The 26,013-nt window shown below is 52.1% G+C and overlaps 2 protein-coding genes across 2 annotated transcripts in view; both read right to left on the reverse strand.

Annotated features, from left to right (window-relative positions):
* Positions 1-902: 902 nt before the first annotated feature.
* On the reverse strand, positions 903-20,326 carry LOC120404002. The gene is given in 11 exon segments (XM_039536017.1): positions 903-956; positions 3,356-3,503; positions 3,878-4,032; positions 6,281-6,381; positions 11,137-11,434; positions 12,218-14,046; positions 14,049-14,217; positions 15,004-15,135; positions 15,899-15,996; positions 19,899-19,992; positions 20,252-20,326. Coding segments are annotated over 11 exon segments (3,153 nt in total).
* Positions 20,327-25,264: 4,938 nt separating this feature from the next.
* Positions 25,265-26,013, reverse strand: part of LOC120404003 (maestro heat-like repeat family member 5) — a 28,800-nt gene continuing 28,051 nt past the window's right edge. The window contains exon 16 of the mRNA XM_039536018.1: positions 25,265-25,695. Coding sequence (XP_039391952.1) covers positions 25,564-25,695 — 132 coding nt within the window. The 3' untranslated portion in view covers positions 25,265-25,563. The remainder of the gene's footprint in view (positions 25,696-26,013) is intronic.

Raw genomic sequence — 26,013 nt, forward strand, 5'->3', positions numbered from 1 at the left:
AAGAGGAATTGGAATTGCTCATTTATGAGCATAAATTCCATCTAGTTAGTATTACTTAAACCTGGTGGGATGAGTCACACGACTGTAATGTTAAAACCAATTGTTATAACCTACAGGCCCAGGGGATTAGCGGGGGGGCTGGGAGCAGCCCGCTCCACTTCCCTCACCCGGCCCCAGTCGTTTCACTCAGGGGAGGTGGCTTGGGGGAAGGGATTCCCCCCCCCACACACACATTCACTAGCAGCAGCAGGAAGCGGAGCAGCCCAGCCCCAGCCTGCTCTACTCCGCCAGCTCCCAGCCATGGTGCTCCGCTTCCCGCCGCCGGGGAGTGCTGGTCCTTGTGCCCAGCAGCCCATGCGCAGGTTATAGCTGATCGCCGTGTGTGGTGTCGGGGGGGAATTCCCCCCACCCCCGCAGTCAGACTGGCAGTGACTTGGGGGTTCTCACCTTCCCCAGCAGAGTGGGGTGTGGGTCACTTGCCAGGATTATCTGGGAGTCTCCCACTTAACCCTTTCCCTGCCATTGCAGAACCTCAGGCTCTGGTGCCCCTCAGCCCCTCCTGGTCTCAGCCTGTGGCACGTAACAGTCCAGTCTGCCGGGGGCTGTGGCACTTCGGTCTCATTTTGGGTGTTGGGTTAGTGTGGGGGGGCAGGGTGGGGCTGGTGATCTGTGACATACAGGAGGTCGGACCGGCTGAGTTGCTGGTTGCTTCTGGTCTGAAGCTCAGGATACAGCCGGGGCGGTATAGGGTCCAGGGCCCTGCCCCGGAACGTGAGGTGATGAGTCCTCCCAGAACTAGAGCCTGATTGACCCACATGAAGGATGAGCCATTTCTGTGCAGGGCCCAGCCAGTCCATGAGCCAGGCACTGGGCTGGTGCCTCTTAGGGCTGGTCTATGGGCCTCACAGCAGCTTCAACTGCCCAACGTCAGTCCGTGGCTTAGACCTGTACCCTGCCTGAGCGCAGGACAGACTCCACAGCCACAGGTTTCAGCTTGCTCTCACCCTGCCCTCACACTTGTCTGGCTCCCAGCACTGCATGTGCCTTGTTCTGACCTCAACTCCTGATTCCAGCTCTGAGCGCTGGCTCTGGGGGGTTGTTGGTAGTGGAATCCAGGCCCTATCAGTCCACCAGGCTCTGACCCCCGGCCCAGTGATCTAACAACTGGGGATGCTTAAGGCTGCCTTCCCTGGGCCACTTCCTACCACTCCCCTGCGATGATCCCAAAGTCTCCATCTGGGTCTGGGTGGTGTGATAGGTATCTGTTCACCACTAGGCACCTCCTGGCAGCTGCGGGCAGCAGGGCAACTTTCTTCCTTTCTCGGGCAGTCACTGCCTCCTCCCGTGGTATGGCCCCCATTCTAGGCCACCGCCATCTTAGGACTCCCCATGGAGTGTGATGAAGTGAGACAGTTCTTAATGTTTCCTCTGAATAGTGTAGGGGGTGCCTCAGTTTCCCCTATGTATTTCTTAAGTTTCTAGGTGGCGGGATAAAGGCCAGTGTGCATAAATGGCCAACACTCTGTCTCCTGGCAACTAATGCCCAGGGCCCTTCCCCCTGCAAGGTGTCAGCTAAAGGTGTTGGAGAACAAAGGAATCAGGTGACCTCCTGGCCCGGGAAAGAGACAAAGGCCAGAGAGCAGGGGCTGGAGAGAGTCAGTTGGGAGCTGGCTGGGGACGTGGAGTGAAGTGCAGATGTGGGTGTCTGGCTCACTGCCCCCCAAAATGGACCTGGCTAAGGGCTCCTGTTCTCTGTACCTACAAGCTCTGTTTTAGACCGTATTCCTGTCATCTAATAAACCTCTGTTTTACTGGCTGGCTAAGAGTCACGTCTGACTGTGAAGTCGGGGTGCAAGACCTTCTGGCTTCCCCAGAACTCTGCCTCGGCAGACTCACTGTGGGAAGCGCATGGAGGGGCAGAGGATGCTGAATGTTCCAAGGTCAGATCCAGGAAGGCGGAAGGTGTGTGAGCTTCTTGCCCTGGTGACAGTCTGCTCATAGAGAAGAGACTTCACCTGAGTCCTGATTGGCATCATAGGGAGCAGTTCCAGAGCATCACCCAGGGACTCCGTGAGATGGGGGTCATCCACAGTACAGGGAAATGAACAAAACTCAGAGCCCATATGCGAGGGAGAGGGAAACGCCTTCCTCTCAGGCTGTGTCTGTGTAAGGCCTTCCCTTCCCTCAGCTGTCACGGGCAGAGATTCTGCCTTTCCCTCCGCTCTCCTCTGCTGGAGATGAAGGTCACAGGTCTGCTCTCTTCCCTGGGCTGCCCCCAAACCAGCCACTGCCCTGCCTTTTAACTCCTCCTGCAGCTGGAGCATTTCCTGCAAGTGTGGTGGTGCAGAGAAATGGCTGGGCCCAGAGCAGCTCCTTAACCCCTGATTGCCCATTATGAGGTTTGTGCACCCCATCGCATCCCCAGTGGTTGTCTCTTCTCTAAAGTGACCAGTCCCAGTCTTTTGAATATGTCCTCATAAGGAAACCATTCCATATGCTTCATCGTTTCTGTCGCCCTTCTCTGCAGCTTTTCCAGTTCTAATAGATCTTTTTTGAGATGGGGCAACCACATCGGTACACAGCATTCAAGGTGCAGGCATACCATGAATTTATATAGTGGCATTATGATATTTTCTGTCTGATTCTCTATCCTTTTCCTAAAGATTCCCAACATTCTGTTCGCCTTTTTGGCTGCCGCTACACATTAAGTGGATGATTGCAGAGAACTATCCACAATGACTCCAAGATCTCCTTCCTGAGTGATAACAGCTAATTGAGACCCCATCATTTTATATGTATAGTTGGGATTATGTTTTCCAGCGTGCATTACTTTGCACTTATCAACACTGAATGTCATCTGCCATTTTGTTGTCCACCCAGTTTTGTGAGATCCCGTTGTAACTGTTCTCAGTCTGCTTTAGACTTAACTATCTTGAGTAGTTTTGAATCATCTGCAAACTTTGCTATCTCACCTTTTACCCCCTTTTCCAGATCATTTGTGAATACGATGAACAGCACAAGTCCCAGTAGAGAGGACAGGTCACCTCACCCGGGACACCCCACCCCTATCGGTCATATCTCCTCTTGGGGGTGGGTTAAACACAACAAGTCCTGCATCGTGGCAGGGGGCTGGATGAGCTGACCCTGCAATCCCGTCTCACCCTGAGGTTCTGAGTGCTGCTGAATAGCACCAGGAGAGAGTTTCAGCGTGTTCTGGCTCGACTATAGCACTGGCTAGAGTCACGCTGTCGCTCTTCAACCCAATGACTAGACCCAGTGGGAGGCTGAGAGACCCCCTCAGGCCGTGATGCGGACATACAGCGCTCCCTCCCTTGCTGCAGGGGCTGGTACTTACGGCCAAGGGGGCAATGCCAGCCTCTCTCTGAGAGATGTCATGATGCTGACACAGAGGCTGCTCCCGCAGCCTGTTGAGCAGCTCCCGTAGGAGCTTTCCCGTGGTCTCGGGGTGGGATGTCAGCATCCTCAACATCTCCGCAGCAATGCTGCAAAGGGAGAGAGCCAATGGCACCTGGTCAGAGTCCTGCCAGCCTCCTTCACCTTCCTGGCACCAATGCTGGGTCTCCCGCCACTGGCCAGCCCTTTGTTGCCCTCCTGCCGCAGTAAGGCCCCCATTGGCTGGTGCAAGCTTCATGGGGCCGGATCTGAGTGTCAGCCCCAGGGGAGGCCAAGGGATGCCGTACAGGGTTTTGCAGATTGGCCTGTCTCCAGGGCAAGCCAGCCTGCAAAACCCTCCAGGAGAAGCAGCAGCTCTGCAGGGAGCAGGAGATCTCTGGAGGGTTCTGCACTCCCCTGTCCCTGGCAACACGACCAGTCCAGGGGACCCAGAGTGCAAGCAGCGGCAGCCCCAGCCCTGTACCTGTCACATGACAGTAAGCAGCCCAGCAGGGTTCTGACCACCTCCTCGCTGTACTGGTAGCCCAGCAGGAGAAGGGCCCTGAGCAGTTCCTGCTGGGCCAGCAGCTCGCTGATAGAGTCCAGGTTGTGGTACATGCTCCTCAGAGCCTCAGACACCTGGAAGGGAAATGGGTAGAGGGGGGCCTTGGCTTCTTCGTGCTCCTATTGATCTGGGGTGCAAAAGACCTGCTGCACCTGAGAGCCATCTACCATCCCACATCCTCTTGTCTAGCCCCAGACCTAGAGCACAGGACCAGTTCCTGGTTTATCGATTCATAGACTGCAAGGCCACAAGCGGCCATGGTGATCACCTAGACTGACCCCCTCCTTCCCCCCCGCATAGCACAGGCCAGAGACCTGCCCCCCAGTAATGCCTAGCACCCAGAGACAGAGACACTCATGGATGGGCTCCCCCAGCAGGGTGTTCTCACTGCAGCTCTTACCCACTCCAAGTTTGGGCCGGGGACCCCCAGGATCACATGCAGCATGTGCCTGGCTGCCACGGAGTCATGGACTCTGATAGCATTGAGGAGGAAGTCCATGCACTCAGACGGGTGAAAGTACTTCCCAGACTTCTGAAACAAACCTGCCAGTGAAACCCCTTTTGCTGCCCAGCGCGGTTCCAGTCGGTGGCTGAGCAGCCAGGACTGGCTCAGCCAGGAGTGCAGGCAAACCCCACTTTGCTGGGACAAGGCTGGGTTACTGCACCTGGGCAGCACAGTACCCAGCCAGCAATCAGAAGCTGTAGTGTATGGCAGAGGCCAGCATGGCAGTGCACAGGGGCACAATACTGTGCAGCACGGCTACACTCTCTAGTGCTCAGCAGGGGTTGGCACTGATGCACAGATACAATGATGCCTTTTATTGCATTACTCTTTGGGGAAGCTCCCACCACACCTGACAAGGAGCGGGGAACACGTTTCGGTGAGCTTCAGTGCATCTTGGGATGTGGCATGTAGGCAGGCATATTGGGCTGCATTAGTAGAAGCATTGCCTGCAGATGGAGGGAAGTGATTATTCCCCTCTATTCGGCACTGGTGAGGTCACATCGGGAGTGTTGCATCAATTTGGGTCCCCCACAAGAGAAAGGATGTGGACAAATCAGAGAGAGTCCAGCAGAGAGCAAGGAAAATGATTAGGGGCCTGGGGCACATGACTTACGAGGAGAGGCTGAGGGCACTGGGCTTATTTAGTCTGCAGAAGAGAAGAGTGAGGGGGGATTTGATAGCAGCTTTCAACTACTTGAACAGTGGTGTAGCAGGGTGCACACTCAGCGACACAGAGCCTCCTGCTGGTTGTTCAGGAGTTAGCTCATCCCAGTCTTGGAGTGCCTCCTGCTGGCCGGCGCTGCTGTCCCTACTTCTCTTTCATTATCAGTCTCCACCACTATACTCCAGGCCCTGCATCCCTCCCATCCCATGGTGCCCTATCTCCTGGGTACTGCCCCATGGCAGTACCCCCACACTCTGGGTCTTCCCTCCCAGGGGAACCTGAATCCCCTAAGCCCACCTTGCAGCAGTGGCTACTGCCAGTCATCATCTAGTCCCCTCTCACTGGGGCAAACCGCAGTCTGTAATGGCCCCTCATCATTGGTAAGGGGGTTGGACCTACTGCCTTTCCCTGCAGCCCCAGTACCTCCCCTGGTCTTTAGCCTGGGGACTCACCTGACCCGAGCTTCCCAGCTCTGCCTTCCTGTCCCCAGCACTGCTCTGCTTGAGATACCCTGTGCTCCCAGGCAGCTAGGCCCTTCTCACTCCAGGGCTGGAATAAGCCTGACCCAGTGCCTCACTTAGGCCTCATATCAGGGCCAGCTGGGGCCTGATTGATTGTGGCCACAGCTGTGGCTGCCTCCCCAATCAGCCTACCTCAGCTGCCTTTAACCTTTTTCCCTGGGAGTGGGGTAACTGCCCCACTCTGGGGGGGGGGTCCAAAGAGGATGGAGCTCGGCTGTTCTCACTGATGGCAGATGACAGAACAAGGAGCAATGGTGTCAAGTTGCAGTGGGGGAGGTTTAGGTTGGATATTAGGAAACATATTTCACTAGGAGGGTGGTGAAGCACTGGAATGGGTTACCTAGGGAGGTGGTGGAATCTCCTTCCTTAGAGGTTTTTAAGGCCCGGCTTGACAAAGCCCTGGCTGGGATGATTTAGTTGGGTTGGTCCTGCTTTGAGTAGGGGGTTGGACTAGATGATCTGAGGTCTATGATTCTATGAGGTGGAGTGGGCCATAGGCAGGGCACTGGCCCAGCTGGATAGGGTCAGTCACATGCCTGGGTCTGTCTCTTCCCCCTGACTCCTAGGGTGTTAATTCCTGACTCCTGATAACTCTGGGCACAACAATCCCATGAAGCACTGACTGTAGTTACCATGGCGATATCGCTGGTGTTGGTGAACCAGAAGGTGTTCTCGACTTGCCAGTCCCTGAGAACCTGTAGATACTCTTCACTCTTCTTTGCCACCATCATACCTGCACCAGGGAGGGGAAACAGACAGGAGGCAATATAAATCAGATGTTAGGTTAGCAAACGGAGGAGTTTTGCAAGGAAGTTTAGAGAGGGTGTGTGAGAGACAAGTACATCTAACAAACATACTGTAAACTCAGGCCAATAACCCCCCACCCCCTCTCAACTAAACAAATTAATCTCCCCTGGAAGAGTAAAAATAAACCAGGCAGAAATGCAGCAGCAGCGTAGGGCTTTCCAGTTGATTGCACTGAATGCAGGATGTACGATTACCGTCCCTGTGGGCAGGTAGCATATGTGGGCATTTGGCCCAAGGAGCTACTGGCCCTCAGAGACCAGTAGGCCAGAGGGGCAGAACTGCTGGAGCCAAGAGAGACAGTGAGGTACATAGAGGAGACTTTTAGGGACGCAGTAGAGTGGTTCCACCCCCAGTCTGACAGCCTCTGTGCTGCTGAGGAGGGTGAAAATTTCCAGGAAGCAGAACATTGAGCTAGAGCAGAGGGAGATGATCCTGTAGTTGGGACCTACCTTCCAGATGAAGTCATGATGTCCTCTCACACTGAGGCTACCCCACCTGAGGGGGGAACCCCACTTACAAAGAAAAACCAGGTAATAGTAATTGGGGATTCAACCAATAGACATATAAGCAGTTGGGTTTATGATGACTGGGAGAACCGCATGGTAAATTGCCTGCCTGGTGCAAAGGTTGCAGGTATAACGAGACATTCAGACAGACTTATGTGCAGTGCTGTGGTATGTAATCTAGCGTTTAAATCGGCCTCTGTATGAAATAGCTAATGTGACAGTGAATTTTTAAAGAGTCTCCAGATGTGATCCCTAGTAAGCCTGACTTCAGTACCAGGCAAATTGCTGAAACTTCAGGAAAGAACAGAATTATCAGACACATCGGTGAACACAGTTTGTTTGGGCAGAGTCAACATGGCTTTTGTAAAGGAAATCGTGCCTCACCAATCTACTAGAATTCTTTGAAGGGGTCAACAAGAATGTGGAGAAGGGTGATCCAGTGGATATAGTGTACTTGGACTTTCAGAAAGCCTTTGACAGGGTCCCTCACCAAAGGCTCTTAACCAAAGGAAGCTGTCATGGGAGAAGAGGGAAGATTATCTCATGGGTCAGTGGTTAAAAGATAGGAAGCAAAGGACAGGAATAAATGGCCAGTTTTCACAGTGGAGAGAGGTAAATAGCGGGGTCCCCCAAGGATCTGTGTTGAGACCAGTGTAGTTCAACATAGTCATAAATGATCCAGAAAAAGGGGTAACCAGTGAGGTGGCAAAATTTGCAGATGATACAAAATGACTCAAGATAGTTAAGTCCAAAGCAGACTGCAAAGAGCTACAAAGGGATCTCACAAAACTGGGGGACTGGGCAACAAAATGGCAGATGATATTCAATACTGATAAATGCAAAGTAATGCACATTGGAAATCATAATCTCAACTATACATACAAAATTATGGGGTTTAAATTAGCACTCAAGAAAGAGATTTTGGAGTCATTGTAAATAGTTCTCTGAAAACATCCACTCAGCATGCAGTGGCAGTTAAAAAAGCAAACAGAATGTTATGAACCATTAGGAAAGGGATAGATAATAAAACAGAAAAATATCATAATGCGTCTATATAAACCCATGGTGCGCCCACACCTTGAATACTGCGTGCAGTTCTGGTCACCCCATCTCAAAACAGATATACCAGTATTGTAAAAGGTGCAGAGAAGGGCAACAAAAATGATTAGGGGGATGGAACAGCTTCCATATGAGGAGAGATAAAAAAGACAGGGGGCAAGTCTACACTTCAAACACTGTATCGCTGTAGCTGCACTGGCGCTGTAGTGTTTACGTGAAGATGCTCCTATGCCAACAAGCTCTTAATCCACCTCCCTGAGAGGCGCTAGGTGAGTCAGTGGGAGACATGCTCCTGCTGACATAGCGCTGTCCACGCAAGGAGTTAGGTCAGTAGAAATACATCGCACAGGGGTGTGGATTTTTCACACCCCTGAGCAACGTAGTTTTAACAATATAGGTCTGTAGTGTAGACTTTGGACCATTTAGTTTAGAAAACAGATGACTAAGGGGGGGATATGATAGAGGTCTATAAAATCATGACTGGTGTGGAGAAAGTGAAAAGGGAAGTGTTATTTACCCCTGCACATAACACGAGAACTAGGTGTCACCCTATGAAATTAATAGGAAGAAAGTTAAAAACAAATAAAAGAAGGAATCTAGTCACACAATGCACAGGCAACCTGTGGAAAGTGTTGCCGTGGAATATTGTGAAGGCTAAAAGTATAATTGAGTTCAAAGAAGAGCTTACCTAATCACACCAAGGAGGCACGGAAGACCAGGAAGACAAGTACCATTTAGCTTTATTGATCGATCAGCTGAGCGGGTGTTCTCGTCCCGGCTAATGCCCGAGAGAGACACACCTTACATGGCCGGATGGGTCTACCTTTATACCCCGAAACAAACAACTTTGTTGACGTCTTATTTGCGTTACTTGGCTGACCCTATAGGTCCTGTAAATGTATCTATAGGGAATATCGGAGTACATAGAATACATATATCAATCAAAAAGGAACAAGATATGCATAACTGTCACAGATACATCCATTATGATAAGAGTGCAGCTGTGCGGATACATTTATCATGTAAGGAAGACATAAGATATCTCCTTTGACCTACTATACTAATATACTAACTACTTTTGGCTTCACGCATGAGAAGGTGACCCATTAGGCTAACTACTTTTGGCTATAAGCATGAGAAGACAGCTGCACATATGTTACGCCAAGCGTGGGCCTAACTGATAAGCATGAACTAGTACAAACCAAGCATAAACTGATAATAGCTGACACAGGCTTTTCTCTCTACTTGTATATTAAGGCCTTGATTCCACTTATGCTAAGGCCTTGATTCTACTTATGCTAAGGGCCTAGTCTTGCTAACAGGCTTGTATTGGCCTATTTTTCTAACAGCTTTCCCCCCTTAAAGCATTTTAAGAGCTTAAACTTCCCCACTCCTCCGCTTCCTTTGGCCGATCCTCAGGCCGATATAAAGTCATTATCTGCTGATACGTAACATGGGTAGCCAGCCATCGGACTATAGCAACCAAGCAGGGGGTGAAGCAAGCGAAGGTTACAAGGGTAACTATGACAAGCATAAAAAGCAAAAAGCCCTTACGAAGCCATCCCATTTGTGGCAACCAGGATGTGAACCAGTCTGTGTCCCACCCACCCCAAGTTTGGACTGGGACGTGGGCGAGTTTTCTCATTTCTTTGGTCAACTGTTTCACTGTTTGCCCATTGTCATCTATTTGCAGGCAGCAATTAGATTCATTAAGTTTTGCACAGAGGCCGCCTTCCTCCACCAGCAAGTAATCAAGGGCTATGTGATGTTGGAGGATGGCATTTCGCATTTGGGTTGACTGATCTGCCAGCAGATCTAATGCTGCAGCCGTCTGGTTGGTTAATATTTCCAAGATAGCTTGCAGCCTGATAATGCGGTTCAGATTGTAAATTGGTTCCCTGGCCCCTGTGACAAGCTCGGTGGGATTCCAGGTGGCAGGCCCGTAATGTTTGATGATCCGCTCTGGGGGCCACTCCTGAGCTCCCCAGGCCTGGGAACTCCCGGCAGTTAAAGTGGAGTCCACAAACCGCTTTTCCCTAATGAGATCATCATACACTCTAATTCCTAGTGTGTTTCCCCGGTTTTGGGGCAGGAGAAAGAATAACGGCCGAATATACCCCACATAACATATCCCCGACCAATTTGGCGGTAGTCTGCGATAGGCATAAGAGCCACAGATCCAATAATGGCCCTTTAGGGCCCAAGTCCCATTAGCAAAAGGGCCATCCCAGGTATCGGGGTCCAAGGGTCGTTCATAGTATATGTGGTTGCCTGTTCCCAGGGGTCCTCCGAATGGCCCACCCATCACGGAGGACGGTACCCCATCAGGAGCACAGTATTCACATTTCCATGCTCCAGCTCCTGCTTTCCACACACACTTACAACCTGACCTGGGCCTGTCGGTATTAGACCAAAAGTGTCTGAAGTGAGTTACCCGAGTTCCATTAGAGTGCTGCCATGCCCACTGATACCACCGGATCACATGCTTTTTACTAGTGGTGTTATCGCATTGACAGGCTAGAAAGAGGGAATCAAAGAACCCATCTAGTCCCACTGCCTTACAACCCTCACCGGTATGGTGTTGGAAGGAACATCTTACCCAGCTACTATTGGTTAATTTCACATGGGTATGGTTCCATCGCCCTCGATATTTAGAGCAATCATAGGTGTGACAGCCAGGATGATGGTAGCAATCATATCCCCGGGATAGGGTCCAACTACATTTACTTTCCCCCACATACCGGCCCCCACGCCGTGTTCGATTAAGGCAAAAGATGCCCATGCCAGCAGAATAGAGCCGCCAGGGGCTACTATCTGTGGACCATTGGTCCGTGCCATTATGCACGATGCTGAGGTTACTCAGCAAGTACTTGGGCTGCACTGGCTGGGCCACCCAGGGCCATTCATCCAATTCCCCTGGGCCGCCACACACCCAGCAGTTAGTGAGGTTAAAGGAACTAGCAATTATTTCCCCTAACTGCAGAAACCTGTTTTCCCAACCATAAGAGCAAGCAAGTAAACAAAACAGAGACAGGAGGAACAACTTCATTGTTTCCTTCTTTTAAAGAGTCCCTTTAAGCCCTCCAGTCCTTGATACTCCCAGTTGGAGTCTTCACCTGTGTCACCCCGGGCGCCCGGAGCCAGGGTGAGCAGAGGGCTGTTGTCCTCCTCAGTGGAGTCGTCCTCTGGATCCGAGCTTACAAAGCGTTTAACTCGCGTGCAGTGTGTCCATTTGTCGCTTCCAAGAACCTTGACGGCAGCTTGGCTGATGAGCGAAACAGTATGTGGGCCTTCCCACCGTGCTGTGAGAGGATCACGCTTCCACTTCTTAATAAAGACCCGGTCACCGATCTGGAACGAATGCACAGGTCGATCCAAAGGAAGGGCCTGGAAGGGTGCTGCGTACCGGTGTAGCTGAAACAAGACAGATTGCAGCGCAGAGACCTGTTTCCACAAAGAGTCATTCCCTACCTCCCAGCTTACATTTTCCCGAAACCCAGGGATGAGTACTCAGGGAGGGAACCCGAAAACCAACTCAAAGGGTGAGAGTCTCAGACCCTTACGGGGGGCCCTTCGAATGCGAGTAAGCGCAAGCGGCAAGGCATCAGGCCACTTTAAACCAGACTCCATGCAGAGCTTTGTTAAAGTATCTTTGAGAGTTCTATTCATTCTTTCTACCTGGCCTGAGCTTTGTGGCCTCCAAGGAGTATGCAGCTTCCACTGGATACCAAGGGCCTGCGCTACCTGTTGGACCACTTGGGAGATGAAATGACTTCCCCGATCTGACTCAATTACTTCAGGGAGGTGGAATCTGGGAAGTATTTCATGTAGCAGGGCCTTAGTAACTGCTCGAGCCTGACAGTGTCGGGTAGGGAAACACTCCACCCACCAGGTAAGCTAGTCAACAAAAACAAGCAAGTATTTGTAGCCTCGGCAAGGGGGTACTTCAGCGAAATCCACTTGCCACCTTTGGAAGGGGTAGGTAGCCCAGGGTCGGCCTCCCAGTGGAACAGGGGGGCCAGATCCCTTCTGGTTAGTGCGCTGACAAACAGAGCAATTATTAACAATTCTCTGGGCCTCCGTGTGCATACCCACTGCCCTAAGAGATCGGGCGGCCAAGTCAACCATTGCTCCTGATCCTAAATGTCCCTCTTTATGCAGGGATTGAAGAATCTCCTGGAGCACCGGACGGGGTACGAATATTTCTCCCCCGGGTAGTTTCCACCACCCAGAGGGGGTTTGCCAGGCCCCTGCAGCTTGGGCGCAGGATACCTCCTCTGTCGTGTAACGGGGGACAGGAGTTTCGGCCTCAGTGTCCTGAACTAAAAGAAGCCACACAGTTCCCCTGCGTGCTGCCTCCTTCGCAGCCAGATCAGCCAGCCGATTATACTTGCGCTGCTCTGCTTCAGGAGCTTTTCCATGTGCACGGACATGGATTACGGCGACCCGCAGGGGAAGCATTAAGGCTTCAAGCAACAATTTGATAAGGGTCCCATGGGCAATTCTTTGGCCCGAGGCTGTAATGAAACCCCTTTCTTTCCACAAGGTCCCATGAGCATGTACTACCATGTACGCATAACAACTGCCAGTGTATAGATTTATGGTCCGCCCAGCCCCCAAGCGGAGTGCCTCGATGAGAGCTACTAGTTCTGCAGCTTGAGCGGATAGAGAGGGGCTGAGTTTAAAGGGATACACCATCTCTGTGCTTTTAATTATCACAGCAGCCCCTGTGTACCGCTTCCCATCGAGTACATAACTAGAACCATCGACATATGCCTCGAGATCAGGGTTGGGCCAGGGCAGATCCGAAAGATCGGGACGGGGTTTAGTCTCTTGCTGCAGGACTTCGACACAGTCATGGATCGGATCAACAACACCACTGGGAGCCTGAGGGTCAGGCAGTAAGGTAGCTGGGTTGAGAGAACTGACTGTTTTAAAGGTTAGGTTCGGGGCTAGTAAGAGTCCCACCTCATATTTAGAATGCCGACTGGGGTTCAGGTGTCTATCCCCCGCCCCTGTTCCTAGTATCTGAGGTACTCCGTGAGGCACCACAACCTCAGTGTCCCCACCAAGGGTTAATTTTTCGGCTTCCTGTACGAGGAGAGCAGTTGCAGCAACAGCTCGCAAGCAGGCTGGCCATCCCCTGGCAACTGGATCTAAGACTCTGGAATAATAGCCGATGGGTCTCCAGGTCGGTCCTGACTTTTGACAGAGGACCCCAGACGCTACCCCGGCTCTCTCGTGGACATACAAAGTAAATGGTTTCCGTGGATCTGGAAGAGCCAGAGCAGGAGGCTGAATTAAAGCTCTTTTAAGCTCTTGAAATGCTTTCTCTCTGTCCTTAGTCCACTTCCAATGCAACAGACCTTCTTTAGTAAGGGCTTCATATAGGGGTCTGGCTTTTCCCCCATAGTCAGGGATCCAGAGTCGGCAAAAGCCGGTCAGTCCCAGAAAAGCTCTTAATTCTCTGGGGTTCCGGGGCTGAGGGCTATCGAGTATAGCTTGGATTCTATCGTTACTTAAACTTCGACTCCCCTGACTAAGGCGGTACCCTAGGAAAGTGACCTGCTGTTTAACCAGTTGTGCTTTTTCCTTAGAGGCTTTGTATCCCTGTGCCCCCAGGAAGTTAAGAAGTTCTACAGTTTGTTCCTTACAAGTCTGCTCTGTCTCAGTACTTAAAAGTAAATCATCGCAGTACTGGACTACGTTGCACGCAGGGTGTCGAGCTAGGAAGGGAGCAAGGTCCCTCCGCAGCTGACTACCAAAAATTTCCGGTGCACAGGTAAGGCCCTGCGGAACAACAGTCCAGAGGTATTGGGCTTTGTAATGGGTATCGGGATCTTCCCACTCAAAGGCAAACAGCTTTTGAGATTCCTGATCAAGAGGGATAGAAAAGAAGGTGTCTTTTAAATCTATTACTGAAAACCAACCATGGCTTTTTGGTATCTGTCCTAGAATCGTGTGGGGGTTTGGGACAACAGGATAAGGCGCCTCTATTAGCTTATTGACCTGCCTTAGATCCTGTACGGCCGATATTGTCCATTGGGCTTAGGCACTCCCATTATCGGGGTGTTATATGGGGACGTGCCCTCCCTTAGCCACCCACATTGTACAAACTTTTGGATTAGAGGTTTTAACCCGATTTGAGTGGCCAACTTAAGGGGATACTGTCGGATTCGGACGGGGCAACTCCCTTCCTTAAGGGTGATGTGTACCGGCGAGGCGTTTCTGGCACGGGCATGACCTCCCTCCTCAGCCCAAACTCTGGTATTAATGCCTGGCAGGCAAGCCTCGTCAACCCCTTGGTGTGCTCGGGCAGGTTTCACAGCAGCATTAAGTAGGGCCATCTGATAGTTGGAAGCTTGTTGTTTTGGGAGCCTAACCTCCATAGTCCCATTAGTGAACGAAATCTCCGCTTGTAATTTAGTGAGGAGATCTCGTCCTAGCAGCGCAATGGGACAGGAAGGGCTGCAAACGAATTGATGGGATACTTGGCGGTCCCCTACTTTTACTAAGAGGGGGAGGATTTTCTTTAGTGTGATGTGTTGCCCCTCTATTCCTTGGACCGTAACACACCCTTGGGCTCTGGCTCGTGGTGCTGTGTCGAGGGGTAGTAAACTAAGAGTAGCCCCTGTATCAATAAGGGCTGTAATTGGGCGGCCCTCTACCTTAATTTTTACCGTGGGATCCAGACTGGCGGGTTGTGCTGCCAGGAGGGGCCGTTGGGTCCCCCGGCCTCCCTATAGGGTGGCCCCTTCCCCCGTGCTACCATAGAAAACAGGCACGGGTGAAGTTCTATCCTTGTGTCCCTCTCCTCTAACCTGTCGGCGGGGGCATTCATTTCTCCAGTGTCCCTCTTCCTTACAGTAGGCACACTGATTCCGACCCAACCGGGAGCCCTTTCCCCTGCCAATTGAGCCTGAGCGTCCTTTTCCCTTGCCCCCCTTTTCCTCTCTTCCTTCTCTCAGGGCCATAGCCAGTACGCGAGCCCCTTTCTTTTGCTCCTTGTCCTCCCTGCGATCATAAACCTTCACCGCAATCCCCAGGAGCTCTTCTATGTTTTTGCCTGCAGCTCCATCTAGCTTCTGTAATTTCCTTCTAATATCCTCATAGGACTGTCCAATGAAAAGGGGGATTAATACCTGCTTTCCATTGGCGCTCTCTGGATCAAGGTCAATATACCTCGTACAGGTATCGCACAAGCGCTCATAAAAGGCGGCTGGATTCTTGTTTTTCTCTTGTCTCACATTATACAATTTAGCCCAATTTGTGGTTTTCCGAATACAACGTTTCATTCCCTGTACCACTGCCGTAGCATAGTTATGGTGTTTTGTCAGGTCTGGAGCCTCTGTATGTCCCCAATTGGGTGGCGCAGTAGGGAGCCGTGCAGCTAGCTCCTCTTCCGGCACCCCCGATTCTCGTAAACACTTACGGGCTTGGGAGAAAACTAAGCGTCTCTCCTCTGCAGTAAGAAGGGTATTTAGGGCGACCCTCATATCCCCCCAGGTGGGCTTATGGGCTGTGACCAAGGTCTCAAAGACGGCAGTTAGCGGGGCAGGGTTTTCCGTAAACGGGGAATTCTGGTGTTTCCAGTTATACAGATCGCTGGTGGTGAAGGGGACATATACCATAGTCAGGACACCAGTACCCCCATCACCGCCAGGAAGCATAGTCTCCCGTAAGGGGCCCTCAAAACGCTGGGGTAGCTTCCTCTGGGGTATTTTTGTAAGAAACAACAAGCGTGGAGCTCCCTGTCCCCTGCGCCTTGAGGCTTGCCCTAGGATTCTGTTTAACTCGGTCTGCCACTGAGCCACTCTCATCAGAGTGCTCTGAAACAGATAGCTCACCCCCTAGCTCTGTGACCGGGTCTATCCTTACGGCCTCCTGTGTGGCAGGCAAGGATTCTACCTCTACAGCCGAGGCTTCCTCCTTCGAGGGAGGGGAGATAAGAGCTGGAGCCGGTGGAGCTGCTGCAGCTGCCAAAACCGGGAGACCAGGGTATACAGGGGGAGGAAGCATCGGGTCAGGGGCAGAAGGAAGCACGGCAGGCGGACGGGGGGTATCATAAGGGGGACAGGGCTTTTTAACAGGGGCGCGGGCTAATAAGGCTCTAATAGCTTGTGCTCTGCATTCCCGTAGCCATGGGGGGGGATTGGCCACGAGATCCTGCCAGATATCTATATAGGGGTATTGATCCCAATGCCCGTCCCGAGTGACAACGTTATGTGTAGCCTGCACTGTTTCCAGTTTGAGTGTTCCCCCCGCGGGCCACCCCACCCCAAACGTTGGCCATTCTAAGGTACAGAATTTTTCCAGATTATCTTTACACAGTACAATTCCATAATCTGCTTGGCGTCTAAACTCCGGCCAATTTTCTAACATACATCCTAGGGGTGTCCGGGTAGACATGCTTTGTCCGGACCCCATTACACCTAGATATCAGCCTGGTCACGGGTTCGGCCAACTCCCCTTGCTTTCAAGATATTCCGGTCCCGGGGGAAATTCCCCTCGCGAAAGTCTTGGGGCGGCTAGAGTTGGCTTAAGTCCTAGACCAGGCTAGCGCAACCGCGGTTTCCAAGTTGTCAGTACAATGTAAAACACAAGTATTGCTATCAAAAACAAACACAAGAGGGTAGTATTTACATTCCAATATTCATTCAGCACGGTCCACGAATCAGTGGAGTTAGTAAAGTTATACATTTGCCGTGCCTGAACCTAGGTACCTTAGTCAGAAAACTTTTACCCACACACCTTCCTATCTGTGGGTTCCTTTACCATTAGGGGCCCAATGTCCCAACCCTCACTCTTCGGGGGCGTTAATCCTCAAACCCAAGAGGTAAACGCACTTACCGCGCCCGGAGTGGCCGCGTCCGGCAGGTGGACTCCCCTCTTCTGGTACTGTCTTGCTTCCGTGTCGGCTGGAGTTCTCTGTGGAGGGGGCGTAGCCGTCCCGGCCGATTGCGGTGACCCGGAGCTCGAGCAAACCAATAGCTCAAGGTGGCCACTCTCCTAAGCCGTCCTCGGCCGCCGGTCAACGCCCCCAACAGGGAGAGAAGTCCCGGCGTGGAGTCGCCATTTGTTAGCCAAAAGGGCTCGTTCTCCCCGGAGCTTACCTAATCACACCAAGGAGGCACGGAAGACCAGGAAGACAAGTACCATTTAGCTTTATTGATCGATCAGCTGAGCAGGTGTTCTTGTCCCGGCTAATGCCCGAGAGAGACACACCTTACATGGCCGGATGGGTCTACCTTTATACCCCGAAACAAACAACTTTGTGACGTCTTATTTGCGTTACTTGGCTGACCCTATAGGTCCTGTAAATGTATCTATAGGGAATATCGGAGTACATAGAATACATATATCAATCAAAAAGGAACAAGATATGCATAACTGTCACAGATACATCCATTATGATAAGAGTGCAGCTGTGCGGATACATTTATCATTGTAAGGAAGACATAAGATATCTCCTTTGACCTACTATACTAATATACTAACTACTTTTGGCTTCACGCATGAGAAGGTGACCCATTAGGCTAACTACTTTTGGCTAACAGGGGTAACAGGAGCCTATATATGAAAAAGATCCCCAAATCAGGACTGTCCCTATAAAATCAGGACATGTGGTCACCTTACTCTCCCCTAACATTCACCTTTGTGATCTGGGGAGGAGGAATTAAGTTGTCTGCATGACTGGGCTGCTTTTGGCTAATTTTTTTCTTTTAGTTAAAATACATTTTTCTTTGGGGGCAAAAAGGAGTTCTAACTGGCAAGGGACATGAGACAATCAGAAGCAGCTCTATAAATGCATTAGGAGCAAGAGAAAGACAAAGGAAAGTGTGGGGCCTGTTATATCCTTGGGGGCAGCCGGTTTAGGAAGAAATCACTTGAGGCCAGAGAGCAGACAGCTAACAAAACCACCATTTTATTTACAGACACAGAGCTCACCCAACCGGCCGAAACCGGCTGGGCTATCCCCTAATAATCTAACTCAGTTGCCATAGGAACAAAAACCATGACAACCAAATACACAACAGGGCCACTACTCAGCAGGGAAGGAGAGCAAATAATGGATGACACAGACAAAGCCAAGGTGTTAATGCCTTTTTTGCTTCAGTTTTCACTAAAAAGGTTAATGAGGACTAGATGCTTAACACAATATTAACAACAAGGGGGAAGGAATACAGGCTAGACTAGGGAGAGAACAGGTAAAAGACAATTGAGGTCAGTTAGATGTATTCAAGTTGGCAGAGCCTCATGATATTCACCCTAGATGGAGCTAGGCAAAGCAATCGCTGCATCTTTAGGAGGGCTGAGGCTCCAGAGGACTGGAGAAGGGCAGACACAGAACCTATCTTCAGAAAGGGGAACGAGGAGGCCCCAAGGAATTATAGACCTGTCAGCCTAACATTGGTACCCAGAAAGATACTGAACAAATTATTAAACAGTTTGTAAGAATCTAGAGGAGATAATAGGGTAATAACCAATATCACCATGCCAAACCAATCTAATTTCCTTCTTTGACAGGGTTACTTGCCTAGTGGATGGAGGGAGGCAGTATATGATGATGTATATGAAGTTTAGTAAGGCTTTTGACATGGTTCCACAAGACATTCTCATAAGCAAACTAAACCAGTCTGATCCAGATGAGATTACTATAAGGGGGGCGCACAACTGATTGAAAGACAGAACTCAAAGAGGAGTTATCACTGACTACGAGGCAAACTGGGAGGGTGTCTCAAGTGGGGTCCCCCAGGGGTGTGCCTGGTCCAGTACTAATCAATATTTTCATTAAGAACTTGGTTAATGGAGAGGAGATTATGCTTGCAAAGTTTGCAGATGACACCAAGCTGGGAGGGGTTGCAAGCACTTTGGAGGACAGATTAGAATTCAAAATGAGCTTGCTAAATTGGAGAGTTGGTCTGAGGTCAACAAGATGAAATTCAGACAAAACAAATGTGACACTTGGGAAGAAAGAATCAAATGCATAAAAACAAAGTGGGGGATAACCGGCAAGGTGGCAGTGCTGCAGAAAAGGGTTTGGGGGTTATCATGGATGTCACACTGAATTTGAATCAACAGTGTGATGCTGTTGAGAAAAAATGGGAAATGTCATTCTGAGGTGTATTAGCTTGGAGCACTGTGTCCAGTTCCGGGCACCACGCTTTAAGAAAGATGTGAACAAACTGGAGCCAGTCCAGAGGAGAGGCAAAAAATGATCAGCAGTTTAGAAAACCTGAACTATGAAGAAAGGTTGAACAAATTCAGCATGTTTCATCTTGAGAAGATGGAAAGGGCACCTGATAACAGTCTTCAAATACATTAAGGGCTGTTATACAGAGGATGGTGACCAATTGTTCTCTATAATCGCCTGAAGATAGGACAAGAAGTAATGGGCTTAATCTGCAGCAAGGGAGATTTAGGTTAAATATTAGGAAAAACTAAGGGTGGGTAAGGACTGGAACAGGTGACCTAGGGAAGTGGTGGACTCCCCATCATGGAGGTTTTAAAAAGCAGGCTGGACAAACACTCATCAAGGACGGTCTAGGAATGCTTGGCCCTGCCTCAGTGCAGGGAGTGAAGTAGATGACCTCTTGAGATCCCTTCCAGCCCTACACTTCTATGATTCCCTCTTCCCGGGCTCTGGAATCGAGGAGACCGAGTCTCTGCCAAGGACATTTCCCTCTTTTTGGGCAACAAACCACCCACAGAATCTACTTTCTGTGGCCCCAAAACTAGAACATTGGGGGAATCTAGCTCTGGGCTCTGGCCAGGTTGGTGGGGCCCATGGGTGGTGCTCCAGGCCCACCGCCTAGGGATCCCAGTGTGATTGCTGGGTGGGGGTCTCTCAAGCCAGGAAGGGCTACGAGAGCTTTACCATCTCCCTGCAGTCCCACCACGCCTGCAGGCAGCTCAGTTGTGGTGTTGATGGGCTCTGGAGGCAAGGACCTGTGCACAGCCAAGGACACGGCCTGAGTGCCAGGGTCAGATGGGGGCTCAGTGGAGAACACAGCAGATCCCGTGCTCCTCCATCCCCACCCCATGCAGACGTCTCTTAGATATAGCTAGGGCACTTGGCCCTCCAGCCCAAGAACCTTTCTAGAGAGCTTACTCTGAGGAACAGAAGAAGAGGGGTGAGGTGTCCCATGCTTGGGATTCAATGAAGCCTTGGTCACCGAGCCCCACCCAAACTACAGGACTAGGCCCCTTCCTGCACTCATGTCTCCAGACCTCCAAGATGTTCTGCAGCTCCACAAGGTTGGGCTTCTCATCCTCAGACATCAAGGTCTTCAGCACCTCACTCATGGCTTTCAGAGTTTGCATGCAGAGCAGAGGAGAAGCTGGAGGAAGTGGTGTTACCCAGCCAGGCGATGAACCAATGCCTTGTGTGACAAAGTTCCTCCTCTACCTTGGTGGGTCCTGCGCTTATTGGTGGATTTCCTCACCTCAGCGATCTTCCCCTCTGGTGGAACCCACATTCTGGGTCAATTCCTCCTGTGTCTGATGAGGAGTTGGGAGGTTTGGGGGGAACCCGGGCCCGCCCTCTACTCCGGGTTCCAGCCCAGGGCCCTGTGGATCGCAGCTGTTTATAGTGCCTCCTGTAACAGCTGCATGACAGCTACAACTCCCTGAGCTACTTCCCCATGGCCTCCTCCAAACACCTTCTTTATCCTCACCACAGAACCTTCCTCCTTGTGTCTGATAATGCTTGTAATCCTCCAGCAGTACACCCTCTCACTCTCAGCTCCTTGCACCTCTTGCTCCCAGCTCCTCACATGTGAATCTTATTGACTAACTGGGAGGCTTTTAACTAGTTCCAGCCAGCCCTTGATTGGTTTCAAGGTGTCCCAATCAATGTAGCTATCTCCACTGCCTTCTAGAAAGATCTTAATTGGCCCAAGGTGTCTTGATTAACCTGGAGCAACTGCCATTTGGTTACCATGGTACCAGGGATTTGTGTAGCTTGGGGCTAATATACCTGTTCCTCACTACTTTATTGTAGCCATCTGGCCTTGCCCCATCACACCTGGCGTGTGACACCTCCCAGGCCATGGCAGCTCCTGGTATTCCAGCTCACTCAGTCACTTGTACCCACAGGGGACCTACTGCAAACTCCTCCTGGCAACAGGACCCCACCTGCCTTTGCTGTCCCCAGGGAGGCCACTGCACGCAGTCCAACCCACTGGAAGAGTCAGACAGGATTCCGCATTTGGAGGGGGAGGGGAGATTTCCAGCCAAGCTTCGGTTCCCCTGGCCTGTGTGCGTCTGAAGCCGCCAATCTCAGGCCTGTGCCCCCAGCCACACACTGAGGATGAATGTGCTTGTGAAGGGAGTGTCTGTTCCGCAGTAATTGCAGGTGCATGTGAAGGATAAATGCCTACTACTGCTACCCTAGGAGGGAGTTACTCTTTTATCTCGGGCAGTGGGGCCTGTGCTTTGGTGCTGCAGGTCCTGAGCTGAAGTCCTGCCAAGGAGCTGTGATCATTACACTCTTATGCTAGTGCCAGGTAACTTAGGGGGCAGGTACATAAACAACGAGCAGGATTCCCACTCGGTTTGGGGCAGCTCCGCACGGCCAGTTTGGGGCTTACCTTGGCATACAGAGCAGCCTCCACTCCCTACATGGTACGGGGTCCCAGTGCTACAGAGCTCTGTGCCAGGGGCCGGATTTGTGGGGGTTTCGCAGCTCATCTCTTCAAGGCCTGTGTGGTAGCAGCCGCAGCAGAGAATCCCAGGCCTGATTCCCCCCACGCTGGGTCTCCTGAATGGCCCCTGCCCTGGGGGGACTCCATTCCTCCCCCTACCAGCAGACATGACAGGGTGAAGGGGCAGCTGATCAGGAGTTTGGGGATCTACATTTAACATCCCTTTGCAGCTCTCGCCCGAGATCACATTGCTGGCGTCGGAGATTGAACCCAGTCCCATAAAGCAGGAGGCCTTAGAAGGTGATGGTGACTCTGATCAAAGACAGAGCGGTGGTAATACCTGGGTCTGCCAAGCTGCAGGCTGTGTGACAGAGATCTTAGAGAAAACTGTTGCCCCCTCACTCCCGCCCCAGCAGGGGAGCAGCCCCGATGCACAGCAGGGTCTGGCACAACGATTCCTGGATTCCCCACCTCTTTGTTGCCCAGCCCAGCAAAGATCCAGTTGGAGCCCTGGTTCCCAGCGGCCACCCCACTTCCCTGCCTAGCATGCAGGCTCAGCTTGGGGATTTGGGGAGCACCACACCTGGAAGGAGGGACGATGTCAGGTCACGAGTGGTGTACCTGCTCTCCGGATCATTGCTGAAGGGGTCAAAGGGACCAGCAGTGAATCGGTCTGGTCTTCGCTGCAGGAGAGGGAAGAGGTTCCCAGTCTGCATGGGATCCAGGGATCCAGGGCCTGCCTGTTCTGCTTGCTCTGACTGCCTCTCCTGCCACCAACAGACAGCCAGAGCCATCGGGTGTAACCTGGGCAGGCACTGGGCTCCCATCATCAACCCACCCCTGAAATGCCCTGTGCTTCAACATGCGTGGCCCCCCTGCAAAGGAGCCAGCAGACGGGGCTGCAACACCAGGGGGCATCTCATGCTCTGACCAGTCCCCTGCAATCCTAGGCTTTAACAACCCACCGTGCACCGACCATCCCCTTTGATGAGTGGAAAACATCCTCCAATCCTGCAGCGTGATGGATCAGGGTGGGCAATTCAGTCAGTCTCCACCTGATGCTTCTGCTGCCACCCGTAATGCCCCAATCAGCTCTAGAGGCTGCAGCTGCTGCCAGCAGGAGGGGCCATTCCCCCCGCCAGGGTTTTCCTGTCTCTCCATCTCATGGCAGCCCAGAGCAGTACAAGGTCTATGGAGTTTTCTCCCCCCAGTGACACCGTGATCTTGCCACCCAACCCCCAGAGGGGCCAGGCCCCACCACAATGCAGGGCCATGGCTCCGGCCATTTTTACAGCCCCCTCTGTCCACTCAGGAGGCGCCACTCACAGGCACGAAAGGGCTGAGGCACACACAGCTCCTGCTGCTGCTGTGGGCTCTTCCGCCAATTCTTCCCTGGCTCCAGGAGGCACTTGGCTCCCAGCCCCGCTGGGGAACTGACATGCCAGGCACCCCAGGGCCTTATCACCAGCTCATTCCCAGGCTTGGCATGGCAGTACATTTCCTTCCCAGTCACCGTCCCCTGGCATTAAACAAGGGACTCCGCGCTGGGCATGTGCACCTGGCAGCACACAGCCCTTGAGAACAGACAGGCCAGGCTGCAGGGCAAGGGCTCCCAGAGACAAACGGCAGGAGGGCAATGCTGGGAACTCCCAGGCCGCCTTCAGCTAGAGCATGAGGGCGCCCCGGCATCCTGGAGAGCATGAAGCTAGCTTCAGCTCAGTCTTTGTCCCCCCCCAGTTCTCTGCACTAGATGGGTCGGACTCCTGGAGGGACGAAAGTGTCGATCAGGAGTTCCTGGCTTATCCAGTGTCGGTTTCCAGCTCTTGTAAAAAACTGGTGACTTCCCTTACACAGGAGCTGGCGTTCTTCAGGCTGTGCTGAGCCCGTAGACGTTCCACTGTAGGGGCGTGTGCACCCAGGGCATGCGAGTCGCAGACGTTTGCCAGCAGTACCACGGAGCAGAGCCTGCGCCCGCCCCCCCGCCCCAGCACACAGGCACGGGCATCAAAAGGGCACATCCGCCACCTCCCTCTCCAGTCCTTCACACCTGCATGCTGCCAGGTGAACATCCCTATTTCTACTGAGACCTCAGGGGCAAGGTTTATAGAAACTGGCTGGGGTTGGTTCCCCGCCCGTGTTTCACCCCTACAGCTCGCTGGGGATCCAAACTGCCACTCACCGGTTTGAGCCTCTACCTAGCCAGGGCCTGTTCTCTCCACCCAGGCAGTTGCTAGCCCTGAACCCCTGCAGGAAGCCATGACACACAGGTGCTTGGGGCTCGTGAGAAAGGCTATCGCCGGCTGAATGATCCCTGCCTGTATGGTGGGGATTGAGGCCACTTTGCCAGCAGGTGCCCCCAAGTCCTGTGCTGTGGTGAGTCATTAGAGGGGATGCGGCTGGACAGAAAGGCAGAATTGGGTCCCCAAGCAGAGCCCCTCTATTACCTGCCTGTGTCCTAACCGCCAGGATAGTGGCCAATCCCACCTTCAGGTCAGGTTCCAGCATCAGGCCCTGTCGATACCCACAGCTGTTGCACCCAGCGTGTGCTGATAGACTCTGGAACATCCAGTATGTTTACAAACACTAGAAACTGCCTAACACCAGGCACGGGGGCTGGGAGACGGGGGATGTGTAGGGTACAGAGCATAGCTCCCCCAAACACTGAGAAGAGGGGCTGGGAGACAGGGGATGTGTAGAGTACAGAGCACAGCTCCCCTAACGCTGGGCAGGAGGCTGGGAGATGCATAGGATACAGGGCACAGCACCCCTAATGCTGAGCAGGGAGGCTGGGGATGTGTAAGGTACAGAGCGCAGCACCCCCTAAGTTGGGCAGGGGGGGCTGGAGATGGGGCAATGTAGGGTACAGAGCACAGAACCCCTAACGCTGGGCAGGGGGGCTGGGAGATGCGTAGGATACAGAGCACAGCGTCCTCTAACACCTGGCGGGGGGGGGCTGAGAGATGGGGGGTGTAGGGTACAGAGCACAGCACCCCCTAATGCCTGGTAGGGGGCCTGGAAGCTGGGGGAATATGTAGGATACAGAGCACAGTGCTCCCTAACACCAGGACACGAGGCCTCGTCCATGTCAGGGCAGAAATGATCACACCCTTCGAATGGGGAATCTGGCAGGAGCACTGCTTTACATTAAGGTTCTTTTGGTGATAGGCTAACCTTACCCCTGTCCTGCATTTTGAGTGTGAACAGCTGTAGATGGAAACCCAGATGGCAGAGATGGAGCAGGACTAACCGTGATCACTTAGTCTAGCCCTCACCCTGTGTCTAGCCTGTACAAGTGTTGAAAACAGCAGGTGCCTTTTCTTGCCCTGAGATGATTTTGGAGATGTCAACGCTTGCTACGGCTTTCTCCCTGTATGGGTTGTGGGATCCAGTGGAGCGGTCTGTGTTCTGTTTACAGGACAAGATGTGTAAATCTTTTATACCTCTATGTACTACTGTAAATACAGTTATTTAATATATCAAAGAAATAAAATAAATAAAAGCATAAAAATACATCAGAAAGCACCAAATTGAAACAGAGGATTGCTATGTACAGGGGGGATTGCTATGTACCAGGAGGGGAGGGGGAGCACATGACTAGTTAACTGCTCAATAGCTTTATTCAACATGTACTTTTTGACATGTTCCCACACCTGGTGTAGGGTTTATGTTCTACCCTCCGTTCCCATTTCCAGTCGTGTACATTTTTGGCGCTGTACCTGGTGACTGGACAGGGCAGGAAGCCAATGGGGAAGAAGTCATGGTCTGGCACGAAGTGTTCCACCTTGCTCCAGGCGGGGTCTGATGCCAAAAGCCCCCAGAGAAGGGAGGCTGGCTTTTACCAGAGCTAGGGCAGCTGGGCAGCTTCAATGACCGGGCTCTCCGCAGTGCACATGGTGGTCATCCTATGGACAAATGTCCATAGGCCGCAGCAGGCTGGAGGCTGGATCTTGAAGGCCTCCAGGATGAAGATGGTCTGAGAAGCCAGGCATCAGACTGTGGACTTGCTGTCCTGCTGCAAGCCTTTGAGGTCTAAGATTGAAAGGAAGGAAATGGAGGTCAGAGCTATGGCACTCTGGAGAGCCCCGGCAGGCCAAGCCAGCTCTGTACCTCTCGGCCCACAACAAGGAGGCAGCAGGCTGGGTGGCAGGAGGCAGGGGACTAGTGGGAACAACCGCAACCCTCACTAAACATCCCCGCCACCCTCCACAGCTGGGGGAGCCTCCAGACACAGGCAAGAAGTCCCAATGAACCCCATTCACTCACTATTTCTAGGACTGCCTCATCCCTGCAGTATCTGAGAGCTCATCCCTGCCTGTATTTACCCTTCCCCTTCCCCCACAATGCACA

Source organism: Mauremys reevesii, linkage group 4 (assembly GCF_016161935.1).
Source record: "Mauremys reevesii isolate NIE-2019 linkage group 4, ASM1616193v1, whole genome shotgun sequence".
NCBI classification, from domain to species: Eukaryota; Metazoa; Chordata; order Testudines; family Geoemydidae; genus Mauremys; species Mauremys reevesii.